We start from the raw sequence: 13,461 nt of genomic DNA on the forward strand, positions 1-13,461 counted from the left end.
CATGTACTTCATGTATTCAGAATATTCCTTATTCTTATGTTATGTTTTCCGTATACAGAATGTTTATTTTGTATTCTTCCCTTTCCCACACCCCTACAAAGCTCTTTTTTTCTCCTTAACTCTCTAACCCCTCTCAAACATCACTAACCTAGTTTACTCTTTTTAACTTCAGTAGTGTATAATCGTAATCACAGTCCAAAGCTGTGCATTGTGTGTGACAACCCCAAACTGTTTCAAGATACATAAAATGGACACATATTTCTTTAGAATATTTTGTGTTTTTTCTCTGACAGCTATAATTCTTACTAAATGTTGTCTTATACAGTGATGATTATAACCACTTTTTATCTTCTCTTTTTGAGCTGTTTAACAAGGAATTTTGGTGGAAGAGTCCCCCAGTTTAATGCTTATGATTGAACCATGTCATGGGAATCATTGTAATTGTTCTTATGGCCCCCATATGCGCCAATAACACCATGTGGCATTGCTTCTTATTTGCATAGGCACATTAAAATGGGAAAATAGTATAAATACAAATAAGATCCTATCTAATAGAGATTGGAACACACAAATCTTGTAGTGCAAAGGGACCTTACACCCTGAACATTGACATAACGACCTGGCACAGACCTCAGAAGAAAGGGCATATTCCATTCTCCCCTGAACCAGGAAAGCCATCCACGAAACATCCAGGCTGGTCTATAACATCACCTGGAAGCAATCCTCTACCACGGAAGACCTACACTGCTCAGACTTCAACCTGCTCAAAAGAGACTTCCCTTAACACTGAGAAGACTTAACAACAACAACGACCTACTTACAGGACAGGGCTCCCTGCATTGCCCTTTGATTGTGAGGTGAAAGGAGAGGATGCTCCATGTCCTGACTTCAATGTAAGATATGCAAATTCCAGGATCTTTAATACAGAAACATGATACCAACAACAGAGACTGTGTGAAAAATAAAAGTGTGTTGGCACTACGGACAATGTATTGGATTGGACGATCTAGCTTGCCTGGAGCCTAGACTTGGTCTTGTGCCAGGAAACTTCAGGGGTCTGGGCCAGGAAACTTCAGGGGTCTGGTCTCTTTGTACTTAGGCCAAGGTTATTTCTTTCCATGTCCCTCATATTTTGGTGGGCCTATGCAAACAACAATTGCCACTCTAACACCATTCTTACTGTGCTCCTTTGACTCTAATCCTTAAAAAGAACTCACTTAAAATTTGAGGTTAACTTAAGCTAATATGCATGTATATGGAAATGTAAGAAAATACTATGCCTGTAATGTTTAAGGAGTTACGTAAGTTTTATGGCTTTAGATTGCCTTGTGTACTGTTAAGAAATATTATAATGTGTTACAATCTGGGGACTTGAGGGACAAAGTAATTGTACATGGATTCTGTCTTATTTATCTTAATGTTCTTTGGCTGAAATTTCAAAGTTAAGATATCAGCAAGGGGACTTCTGAGAATTATGTTATGGGTGATTGTCCTTCCACTGTAACTTTACCTTGTCCTCTTTCTTTGCACCCTTGTTCTCATAATTAAAAATAAAAAAAAAAAAAAGAAGGAGGAAGAGGAGAGGGCCCGGCTTGCAGGGCAGATGAATTGACTGACACCAGGGAGCCCCACCCTGGAGGAGGGGCCCTCTGGATGCTTCTGCTCACTCTGCAGGAGGGAAGCAAAATTTCTAGGGGGTTGGAACTTGATCCCTAGCATATAAAATTGGGGCATCTCTCTTGAGATGGGGCCAGGCAAGCTGGGTGGCCTTCTAGGGCTCTGTGGCTGGAAGCTACATCAAGGAGGAAAAACATGGGCACGCAGGCCCTCTTCTGTACAGATGCCCAGAGGGTCATCCTGCATCCCAATGGTGAGAAATTACATTCTCGGGGGCTGTCCTATTGTACCCAAGCCCCTGCCATTTTTTGTTTTGTTTTTTTTTTTGGTTTTTTTTTGGGGGGGGGCGGGTCACACCCGGCAGCACTCAGGGGTTACTCCTGGCTCTATGCTCAGAAATCGCTCCTGGCAGGCTCAGGGGACCATATGGGATGCCGGAATTTGAACCATCGTCCTTCTGCATGCCTTACCTCCATGCTATCTCTCCGGTCCCTCCCTGCCATTTTTCTCAGCCTCTCCTTGGCAGCCTAAGGCTGAGACCAGGGCTCAGTTACTGGCCAAACCAGCCTTCAGAATCAACAGCACAGGTCAGGCCTGGGGAGCTTAGGGCATATCCCATCTCAGCACCGGGTGTTCCCAAACCTTTTTCTGTAGACATGTTAAGCTGAAAGGACTAGGAGGTCACCTTTGGATTGAGGGATCCTGCTTTTAAGTCCTATGGCACACTGGGCTAGTCTTGAGACCTCATAGTTCTGACCTACATCTCTCCTTTGTGTAAATGTCCCTATTGTCTCTTTATTCCCAACAAAGCCCCCAGACTCCCACACACAGCCCTTTTGGCTCCTCTAGAGGGACTTCCAAATGGTGGTAAAAAGGTTTCCAAATAGCATCATGTCAGTGGGTTGGGAGGCAATGCCAAAGGGCCTAGGTCCGGCTTGGAGACTCTGAGGTTCTGCTTCTGCTCTGTCCCTTTCTCTCTTCTCATTCAGGACAAACTTTGTTTCTTTGTTTTTGGCTTTTGGGCTACAGCTGGGAATGCTTAGAGGTTATCCCTGGCTCTGTACTCAGATAGGAAACTATATGGGATGGCAGGGATTGAACCTGGGTAGACCCCATGTAAAACAACTGCCTATTATACTATGGCTCTGACCCCAGGTCATACTTTTGTATTCTGCCCCATGGTCCAACTGCAGGACCTCAGCTCAGCTCTCAGGTTCTCCGCTCTGGTCTTTTCTTAATGACTGGGTCACTGCCAGTTCCTACACCTCCCTCCGTGCCAAAGAGTGGGAGACATTTTAAAAAATTCCCTTAACCTTCTCCACAGCAAGCATGGCAAAGGTATCTTGCACCAAGGGCTGTAGTTCAGAGCCGGAGTCCCGTAGTTCATCATCCGGAGCTGGTGTTTCCCCGCCGGCTCCTTTTCCTCCTGGATATTACTTCTTCCACACAGGGATGGACTCCATGCCAGGAGAATCCCGAACCTTCAAAATCCCGAGGCTGCTTCAGGCCACTGTGGTACTTATGATTGCAGCTCTGGCTTCCTTTCTTGTGGCTCTCTGCATTGTGGGTAAGTTTCTAGGTTGACCCCAAACCCAGTGACATGTGCCCCTTCTCCCTGCATGAAGGGTCAGGGCCCAGGTACAGTGGTTTGGCCTCCAGCCCCAAGCCCAAACCAGAAATTTCTCAGAGCTGAGGAAGCCACTGCTTCAGGAGGCTTCCTAAACCAAGGTCTCTGGGGGTCCTTGGGTTCATCTTCCTCCTTTTGCTACTCTGATTGAAGGGTGGAAGGATGGTAGGGGAAAGCTTGATTTCCTGGCTCAGGGCTGACTGTGAAATTTGATGTCAGCTTTTCAGAACCGAAGACAAGCCCCAGAGGTCCAGGCCTTCCAGCAAGTTTCTCAAGAAGGGAACAGCACAGGGGAGGACAGTGAGTCGCCACAGTCGGGTGTGGGCATGGGTGGGAGTTGGGCTTCCAGATGTACAGACCTAGAAAGAACTTCTCCCTCGATAGCCCCAGCCCTGAAATGGGTTTCTTCTCCTTATAGAAAGGAACAATTAAAACAAAACAAAAACTGCTCTACTGAGGTATGAGTCTGTAATAAAACAGACATTTTTCAAATGTATAATCTGATCTTTTCTGACATATGTATATACCTATGATTTCATCATCGCAATTAAGATATAGAACATATTGAGTAGCCTTTCCCTGAAGTTCTTGTGTGCTTTTCCTATCATCCCTCCTATTCTTTTGTACCCAACCTGAGTTACAGCCTAAAACATAGATTCTCAGGCTTTTCTAGAGCATTATGTGGTATTTTTTGGATTTGGGGATGTGGGGCACACTTGGCTGTGCTTAGGAATCATTCCCAGCAGTGCTTGATGACCATGTGGTACTGAAGATGGAGCCATGGTCAGAACTAGGGTCGGCTATGTGCAAGGTAAGTGCCTTACTCCCTGAATTGTTTGTCAAGTCCTAGAGTCATATCAAAATGAAAAATATAGTATTTACTCTTTTGGGGGGTTCTTTAGGGTTGTACGATTTGCAAGTATTTTCTCTTAGCCCAATAAGGTGTGTCTTGTCATTCTCCCAATAAGATTTTCATATAATAACATCTAGGTTATCATGATATTTTTAATGGAGAGTGTTTTGGGCCTCATATCTGAGGAAACTTTACAGACAACATTGCAAAGTTCTTTTTCTGGAAGTTTTTGGGTCTATGGGTTTCTTTTAAGTTAATTTTTGTATACACGTGAAAGTGATGAGTCAGTTTATTTTTTGTATACAAATATCTAATTGTTACAGCATCCTTTGTTGAAAAGATGATTCCCCATGAGTTGCCTTTGTTTCTTTGCTGATAATCAGTTGTCCACAGATGCATGGGCCTATTTAAATTCTTTGGCCGATCTCACTGATCCACTTATTTATCTTTAAAGGTGGAATATTGGATAGATTTCCTATCCCTCAAATGTCACCACCAGCTCTTACCTCCACACAATTACTGCCAAAGCCCTACAGTGCCTTAGGGGGGAGGACAGGGAGAGGAGTAGGATTCTTCCAGAACCTTTTTGCCTATGTGGGTTTTTCTTCTTATTCTCTAAGGGAAGCAGGAATTAGAGTCTTTAGATCATGAAATCTGTGATTTTGTCCCAGCTCATGAACAATGAATTCAATGAGCAATAGGGTATTAGTAAAACTGGGGGCAGCAGTAGGTGGGATTGGTGGAAAGGACTATGCATTTAAGGAGACTGCAGAGTTCAGCTGGAAAGCCTTTCATTCAGGCTTCCCATATCCTCAAACATCTCTATAGAAAACCCGACCTTCTGGCAGATATCAGCCCTTTAAAAGGCCATTTCAGCTCTAACATCCATGTAGCCTTTACACTGAGTAAGGTTTTGTTTTGTTTTTATTTTTTACTGAGATCATTGCGAATTATAAGGCCTTCTTAGTTGGATTTCAGGCATACATTGACTGTGAATCATGGCCATTCCCTCCACCAAAATTCCCAGCATGCATCCCATACTTCCACCTTTAGCTCCTTGGCCTGCCAGTGTAAAATATCTATTTTAAGTTTAGATTGTTATAATTTGGGTCTCTTGATTCTATTGCCATTGACTTTGGCTTGGGTTTTTAGTTCTGACCTTTTATTCTCCACCAATGTACCTGAGACCATTTGGCCCCTGGGCCCCATCTTCTTCGAATAAGGTTTTGTTCCTAATAGGCCCCTATTTGGTTTTGGGTTTTTTTTTTTGTTTTTGGGCCACACCCGGTAACGCTCAGGGGTTTCTCCTGGCTATGCGCTCAGAAGTTGCTCCTGGCTTGGGGGACCATATGGGACACCGGGGGATTGAACCGCGGTCCATCCAAGGCTAGCGCAGGCAAGGCAGGCACCTTACCTTTAGCGCCACCGCCCGGCCCCTGGTTTTGTTTTTTATTTATTTCTCTTTATGGATTTTTTAATTTCTGTGTGTATGGTCTACAATTTTAGAGACGTAACTGTGAAGAAACACAGTTTCTTCTTTGTTTGGTGTGCAAATACAGCATTGAACCATTTATACCTATTTTTTCTTTATCATGACCTCTATGGTAGTGACATCTTCATAGCATTAAACCTCAGCGTCTCTCAATGATATGATCAGTACTTTCAAGTGCTGATTAAAAGATAATGACAAATTTAGCAGGACTCCTGGTGTTTTAGGTTCCTTATAATTCTTTGTTTTTATGGAATAGCTAAATAGATATTTATTCATGTATTTTTTCCTCATGGGGCCCACCTCAAGGCCTAGCTAGCTTTAGTGACCAACAGGTCATTTTTGGAGCCCTCAGGTTTTGCTATAAACACTTCCATTTGAATTAGAAGAACACAGTGGCTGATTTATACAATGAATACTTTCCTATATAATGTGCTTCTGTGCCTACCTTTCTCACTTCCTTCTTCCAGATTATCAGTTTGGCATGGCCAGGTTAGCAGAATTGCAAGAGTCTATCCAAAAGCTTCAAGGCCAGATGAAGAATTACAGTATGTGGGATGCAGAGCTCCAAGTATTGACTTACAGAGTAAACAATGTCACTTCTCAAACTCAGGCACTCAGCAGTTCCCTCGAAAATGCCAGTGCTGAAGTCCAGACAGTAAAAGGCTGTCTAAGAGATACCAATACCTTGAATTCTCAGACCCAGATGCTAAAGAGTTCCTTGGAGGGGACCAACATTGAGATCCAAAAGCTAAAGGGGGATCTGAAAAAGGCTAATACTTTGAATGCTCAGACCCAACTTTTCTTTCAAAGCAGTTCAGAAAACACCAGTATTGAGCTACATGTGTTGGGCAGAGGCTTAGACAATGCCAACACTGAAATTCAAGGGTTGAAAGCTGGGCTGGAAATGGCAAACATCCAGGCTCAGTTGGCAAACAGTAGTTTAGCGAATGCTACTGCATGGATCCATGTTCTCAAAGGCAATCTGGATGTTGTCAATGTTCTAAGGGCTCAAAATCAGGAGTTCAGAAGACATATGGAAAGAGCCAGTGCTGACCTGCAGAGGGTAGAGAAAAGTCTACAAAATACAATTGCTTTAAACTCCAAGACCCAGACCTCTATGAAAAACAACTCAGCTAACACCAGGGCTGTTCTCCAGTTACTAAGGAGTCATTTGGACAGGACTGCTGATGTGAGACACCTGCTAAAGAGAGAGTTGGAAAATGTCTCTGCCCAGGTTCATAGAACAACCAGCCATCTAGAGCAGGCAGAAGCTCAGATCCAAGTGTTGCAGACAAAATTGCAAGCCACAAATGCCTTAACTTCCCAGATGCAGGAATTAAATGGTCAGTTGAGAACTGCCAATGTAGAGATACAGACCCTAAAACAAGAAATGAAAAAAGCTGCAGCCTATAGTGCCAAGACTCAAGTATTAGAGGATAATATAAAGAAGGTCCAGGCTGAGATCAAGGGGTTGAAAAATAATTTAGAGGAAACCAAATCTTTATCTAGAAAAATTCAGGAGGTGCAACATAGCCTGGCAACCCTCCAGACATCTGTATCTTCACAGGAGCAACTACAACGGACACAAAGTAAGTGAGAGAGAGGGCTGGGAAAGAAGGGTGCTCTCAGAAAGCAGGATCTCTTGTTCCACCAACCTTCCACTGGCTTCAGCTTCCTTCTTGTTGGAAGGATTGGGCTGTGGGTGTCCAAACCCACCAAACAGTTTCCGTATTATTATGCAGTGATGGGAGGTGGGGGTGAAAGTATAGGAAGTGGGACAATTTCCATGTGTCACTTTGTCAAGCCAAAAAGGGACACCTGAAAACATCTGTATGAGAAAGTGTACAATGAGAACAGCATGTGTCGTGGGGCCAGCCAGCTGAATTTCAAAAACAGGTGTTGTGATTCAATCAAGTCTCCTTCTTCTAAGTTCACTTACTTCTGCAAAGAGAACCCGTGAAACTTGCAGGGGACACACAGAGCATTTCACCCAGTACTCAAAATTCACAAGACAATATTGTTTGAGATTCAGTATGTGTCAGGGGTATAAATAATGAGCAGATGAGGGCATATCCTTTGAAGCTCAAAGGTCTGAGTAGCAGCCTTGTATGAATGGCATGGAGGGCAGTGTCTAAGGGGCTGTCTGAGCAGTGGCTCTAGGAATTGCTGTGGAAGGGGAAAAAGCAGGGCAGAGAAAGTCTCCTCTGATGGAGCTGGGTGGTGGAGGGGTCGGGAAAGAAAACTGAAGGTGGTTGAGAAGGTATCAAAAGGTATTTGGCTAAGAAGATGGTCCTTGTGACTAGAAGTGTACTTAAGCGGTGAAGTGCTTGCCTTGCGTGTATGAGGCTCAGGATTTGACCCCTGGGGCCTCAAACAACAACAGTTTTGCAGTCACAACAGCTGGCTTTTTTGAACTGTGTTCTGAAGGGCTAACAGGCATGTCCAAGCATACTGAAAGAGTGGCAGGTTCAAAGGAACAGAAGCTGTGAAACCCAGAGGCTGTTCTTTTCAGATGGGTGAAGAGGGCTGTTGAACTGAAAGGATATTGGGTATGGCCTAGGGTGATGGCTTTCAACCACGACAAATGACCCATAGTAAGTGAAATTGGGTTTACTTGTGACTTGGTTTAATTGTGTGTACATACATGGTTCAGAAACAAAGCTTTTCTTTCTCGACTCTACTCTTATTTTAGACTTTGTTCCTTTTTATTGGGGGGGGGGAAACATCTCTCAATTAAGTGCTCAGCAGACCCTACAGACCACTCCTGGTACTTCTGAGGTTCAGCAGTACTAGGGCTCATTAGGGTCACCCCACTGATGCTTGGGGGGGACCATGAACTCAGTGCTGGGATTGTACTTGGGGCTCTCTATGCCAGGTAGCCATGCCAGTTCCTTCTGAGCTTTCTTCCCAATCCTTTAGAATCTATTCCCTTTTTTTTTTTTTTTGGTTTTTGGGCCACACCCAGTAACGCACAGGGGTTCCTCCTGGCTATGCGCTCAGAAGTTGCTCCTGGCTTGGGGGACCATATGGAACACCGGGGGATCGAACCACGGTCCGTCCAAGGCTAGCACAGGCAAGGCAGGCACCTTACCTCTAGCGCCACCGCCCTGCCCAATCTATTCCCTTTTAACATTTTTTATTGTCTCTTTATGTGGTGCCAGGGTTTGTATCAGGGCTTTGTACTTGACACCCCATCTGGCCCCTATAATTTATTTTTGCTGTTTTTGTGTTAACTCCAGCAGTGCTCAGAGTTTTTTCTAGTTCTGAACCTAGGGACCACTCCTGATGGTGCTCAGGGGAACATATATAATGACAGGAATTGAAGCAGAGTCAGTCACATGCAAGACAAGTGCCTTAAGTCTTGGACTATGTAGCTATTCTTTTGATTTTTTTTTTTTTTGGTTTTGGGGCCACACCAAGTGGTGCTTAGGGATTATTCCTGGCTCTGTGCTCAGGAATCACTCCTGGCAGGCTTGAGGGACTAGATGGATGCCTGGGATTGAACCCAGGTAGGCTACATGCAAGGCAAATGCCCCAACCATTGTGCTATGTCTCTGGACCCCTAAGGATCTATTCTTTTTTTTTTTTTCTATTCTTAAAAAGTTATTTGAGGGCCTGAAGAGATAGCACAACGGCGTTTGCCTTGCAAGCAGCCGATCCAGAACCAAAGGTGGTTGGTTCGAATCCCAGTGTCCCATATGGTCCCCCGTGCCTGCCAGGAGCTATTTCTGAGCAGACAGCCAGGAGTAACCCCTGAGCACCGCCGGGTATGGCCCAAAAACCAAAAACCAAAACCAAAAACAAAAACAAAAACAACAACAACAAAAAAAAACCCAAAAAAGTTATTTGATCCACCTACTAGTGAATTAATGACTGAAGCCTGAAAACACTAGACTGGACAGTTAGACAGATCTGTAGATTCCTGAGCTACATGCAGAAGGCCTCTGACTTGGGTGCTATTCTTCAGAAAATGAGGAACCTTGGGCCATAGTGTTAGTGCAAGCTGCTTGCTTTACTCCCTGGTAGATGACAGGAAAAGAAGCATAGAGAACCATCAGATGCGAGTGAGGAGCCGGCAGGATGCTAGAGTAGCCTGGAAGAAGGACATCTTTATAGAGTATTTTGAGTGGTATGACTGGTTCAATGTCCCCCAAGTCATAGGACCAAGGGTTCTGAACTGTTACCTCCTGAGTGTTTGTTTGTGGGCTAGAGGGGGACAGCCTCTCTAGGCCATGCCCCTGCAATGTGAGTATTAAATAGACTTATGACTCTTACTGTGCAGCGTCTGGGTAGGGGGCTCTTAATAAAGGCAGCACTGGGGCATGCACAGCTAGCCCCCATCCTCACTTTTCTCTCCCCTTTGTTCCAGATCAAGTTCTCTGGCTGCTCCTGCAGGACTGGAAGGCCTTCAATGGGAACTTGTATTACTTTTCTCAAAACAAGAAAACTTGGCAGGAAGCCGAGAATTTCTGTGTGTCCCAGGGAGCTCACCTGGCTTCAGTGACTTCTCAGGAGGAGCAGGTTAGAGCTTTGGGCTATGGATGGTGCTGAGAGGGTGATGGAGGGTTCAGGAATTTGATGTGTGGGTCTTCTCCTAGCAAGAGAGTAGCAGAGAACTTCTGTCTCCTCCTCTGTCTGAAAGAGCCAATATTTCTTGAGATCTGATGAGTATCTTGACCCAGAGGAAGAAACCCTGTTGTAGACTTCAGACCAGAGGTCCTTTAATGTCAGCATTGGGGTGAGGAGTGAGAACCACCCTTCAAGTGCTGGCATCACACCTTCCTTGCCTCTCTTCTTCACCCTCTGCTCCAGCTATTGGTCTTGATTTTAACTTCCATTATCCAAGTGCCCCTCAGCAGGAGGCCAATGAGAAATTGATTCCCATCCCTATGACCCCTTTTGGGGGGAGATCTTGGTAATATTTATCCGCAGCAAATAATCCACACAGACAGGAGGGTTAAGGGGTAAAAGGTTGGGCGAAGAAAGTCCTTTGTCAGTCTGCTGCTAGCTCCACAGCACACCTCCAGCCAGCCAGCCAACTCTGGCAAAAGACCCCCAACACCTCGCTCCCAAACTATTTATTTGGCTCTCAACAGCGCCCCCACCTGGACGGTCAAGGTGGTACACAGGTAAAGAATAATCTTATGGAAATACTTTCATATACAACACACAACATTTTTTTTCTACAGGCATTTCTGATCAGGTTCACAGAGAACTCTGTCTACTGGATTGGGCTCACGGACCAGGGCACAGAGGGCCGCTGGCGCTGGACAGATGGAAGCTCGTTTAGTAGTGCTCAGAGCAAAAAGTGAGTCCTGGTGGTGTTGGTGCAGATCTGGCTGGACCTATTCTGGTTCGATGTGTCCCTTGCTCAATATTCGAGGATGGGACACTCAGTGTGGGGAGGGTCTTCCCTTCGTCTGTAGAATAAAGTTCTCTGGCCTGCAGGTTTTGGGCCAGCGGTCAGCCGGACAACTGGAAGGACGGGAAAGGAGGGTCTGAAGACTGTGTGACTATGCAACAGAAATGGAATGACTTTTACTGTGGCGAGCCCCACCAGTGGGTGTGTAAGAAGTCCGTTGGAGCTGCTTTGCCAAGCCCCAGCTGAGAGGCACAGCCCACTTGCTGTGGCCCTAAGTGGTCTTTGTCAACTTGTGGACTAACTCAGCTTGTTCACAGGATCTTCTATTGGGCCTTTTGCATTCCCTGCCCAAATCTTTTTGTTTAATCCTTGCAAGATGTTTCTTTCACACAACCCAGCATTAACAATGGCTCCTCAAGACAAGATTCACTGTACCTCTGTAACCTCTCAGCCCCCCAACAGACCTATTAGATCTGGGGTATCAATAAAGACCTATCGACCGCATGGCTCTTTGTGCATGTCCTTCATGCTAATGCTCACTTCTCCCTGGATTGGCTCGCCTTCCTCAATGTCCCTTCTGCCCCCACACACCTTTGTTGAAGAGCTTAACATCTAGGAATCCTTGGTTTGTCGCAGGGGAATTGTGACACCAACTTTGGTGACTTAATAGAAATACAAACTCCCAGGAAGTCACAGCCAGCCCATGTGATCCCCAATTTCCTGAGCTGCAGATGGGACTGAAGATAGGATTTTTTTTAGTCACATAAGTTTCTTTCCAGGCTGCCCTCATGTTCTTTTCAGTCTATTAATTCTTTTTTTTTTTTTTTTTTTGTGGTTTTTGGGTCACACCCGGCAGTGCTCAGGGGTTATTCCTGGCTCCAGGCTCAGAAATTGCTCCTGGCAGGCACGGGAGGACCATATATGGGACGCCGGGATTCGAACCGATGACCTCCTGCATGAGAGGCAAACGCCTTACCTCCATGCTATCTCTCCGGCCCCCAGTCTATTAATTCTTACAGCTGTATCTATGCCTTTGACTTCTTTTTTTTTGGGGGGGTGTCACACCCGGCAGAGTTCAGGGGTTACTCCTCCTGGCTCCATGCTCAGAAATCGCTCCTGGCAAAAACGGGGGACCATATGGAATGCTGGGATTTGAACCAATGACCTCCTGCATGAAAGGCAAACGCCTTACCTCCATGCTATCTCTCCGGCCCTTGCCTTTGACTTCTTATAGCCTCCTTCATTTTTTTATAGAATTTCTTCCCCTTCAGATTCTACCCCAAACTCTAGCGCTTTCTGTACTTGATTTCTACGCTTCTCTGCCCGCCATAGTGAGGTGCTGTCTGTGGTGTTTCTTCCCTCCAAGAAGAAACTTACGAGGTCATGGGCTCAGTTACTTGGTTTTCAGGAACTTGGTTCCTAATTTTTCTCAGTCTGTTGTCCAATATCTGGGAACAATTGTTTCACATACTTCAGTTTTCTGGTTGCTTGCTTGTGTACAAGGGATGGTCTCATGACTATCAGGGCCAGACACAGAATAGAAATGTGTTCATATAAATCTGAGTGAAGCCAGTTAAAAGGAAAGGGGTTGATACAGAATTTCTCTGTTATATGTGGGTCTTAAAGATACCAGTAAGTAGCAACAAAGGTCCAAAGGCAACATAATGGGAGAATTGACCCACACAACTAAGTGGGCATTGGAGTTGGGATGGATGAGTGTTGAGTCCTTGGGAGAGGGAGGTAGGAAGACTAGTAATGGGTTTGGTGTTAGACTTATGTGCATGAAAAATTATTAATAGCATTTTAAACCACATAGCTCAACTAAGTTAAAAAATAGAAATCTATTCTGTTTTTAGAATAACTTTGACTGAATAAAAGTATCTTTTTATTCCTGTTGTATATTTCTTTGACCTTTTCTCCAACTATTTAACTTGTCATTTAAAAACTATTCATCTGAACCAAGATGAAAAGAACAGTTTATTTTTATTTAAAAGTTTCGTTCTTCAGGGGCCGGAGCGGTGGCACAAGTGGTAGGGTGTCTGCCTTGAGTGCGCTAGCCTAGGACAAACTGCGGTTCTATTCTACGGTGTCCCATATGGTCCTCCAAGCCAGGATTTCTGAGTGCATAGCCAGAAGTAACCCCTGAGCATCCCTGGGTGTGGACCAAAAACCAAAAAAAAAAAATAGTTTTGTTCAGAGATAAAGTGATATGCACAGTACCTCTTCATTAACAATAGTGCAAAATACAGTGTCTGAAAGGAAAAAAAAAAAAGGTGGGGAGAGAGAAGAGTAAAATGCCTTCCTCAGAGGCAGACACGGGTGCATGGAGGGAAGTAAACTGGGAAAGCTGGTAGGGAGAAATGTTCATAGGTGTATTATAAGACTGAAACTCAGGGCCGGAGAGATAGCACAGCGGTATTTGCCTTGCAAGCAGCCGATCCAGGACCTAAGGTGGTTGGTTCGAATCCCGGCATCCCATATAGTCCCCTGTGCCAGGAGCTAGGTGCCAT

At 44.9% G+C, this 13,461-nt stretch overlaps 1 protein-coding gene across 1 annotated transcript; it reads left to right on the plus strand.

Annotated features, from left to right (window-relative positions):
- Positions 1-2,930: 2,930 nt before the first annotated feature.
- Positions 2,931-11,455, plus strand: CLEC4F (C-type lectin domain family 4 member F). The gene is made up of 6 exons (XM_049784572.1): positions 2,931-3,184; positions 3,464-3,595; positions 6,057-7,178; positions 9,959-10,110; positions 10,779-10,897; positions 11,038-11,455. Exons 1-6 carry the CDS (start codon positions 2,947-2,949, stop codon positions 11,195-11,197), a joined length of 1,923 nt encoding a protein of 640 aa, XP_049640529.1. The 5' UTR covers positions 2,931-2,946; the 3' UTR covers positions 11,198-11,455.
- Positions 11,456-13,461: the final 2,006 nt, after the last annotated feature.

Source organism: Suncus etruscus, chromosome 12, assembly GCF_024139225.1.
Source record: "Suncus etruscus isolate mSunEtr1 chromosome 12, mSunEtr1.pri.cur, whole genome shotgun sequence".
In the NCBI taxonomy this organism is placed as follows: Eukaryota; Metazoa; Chordata; class Mammalia; order Eulipotyphla; family Soricidae; genus Suncus; species Suncus etruscus.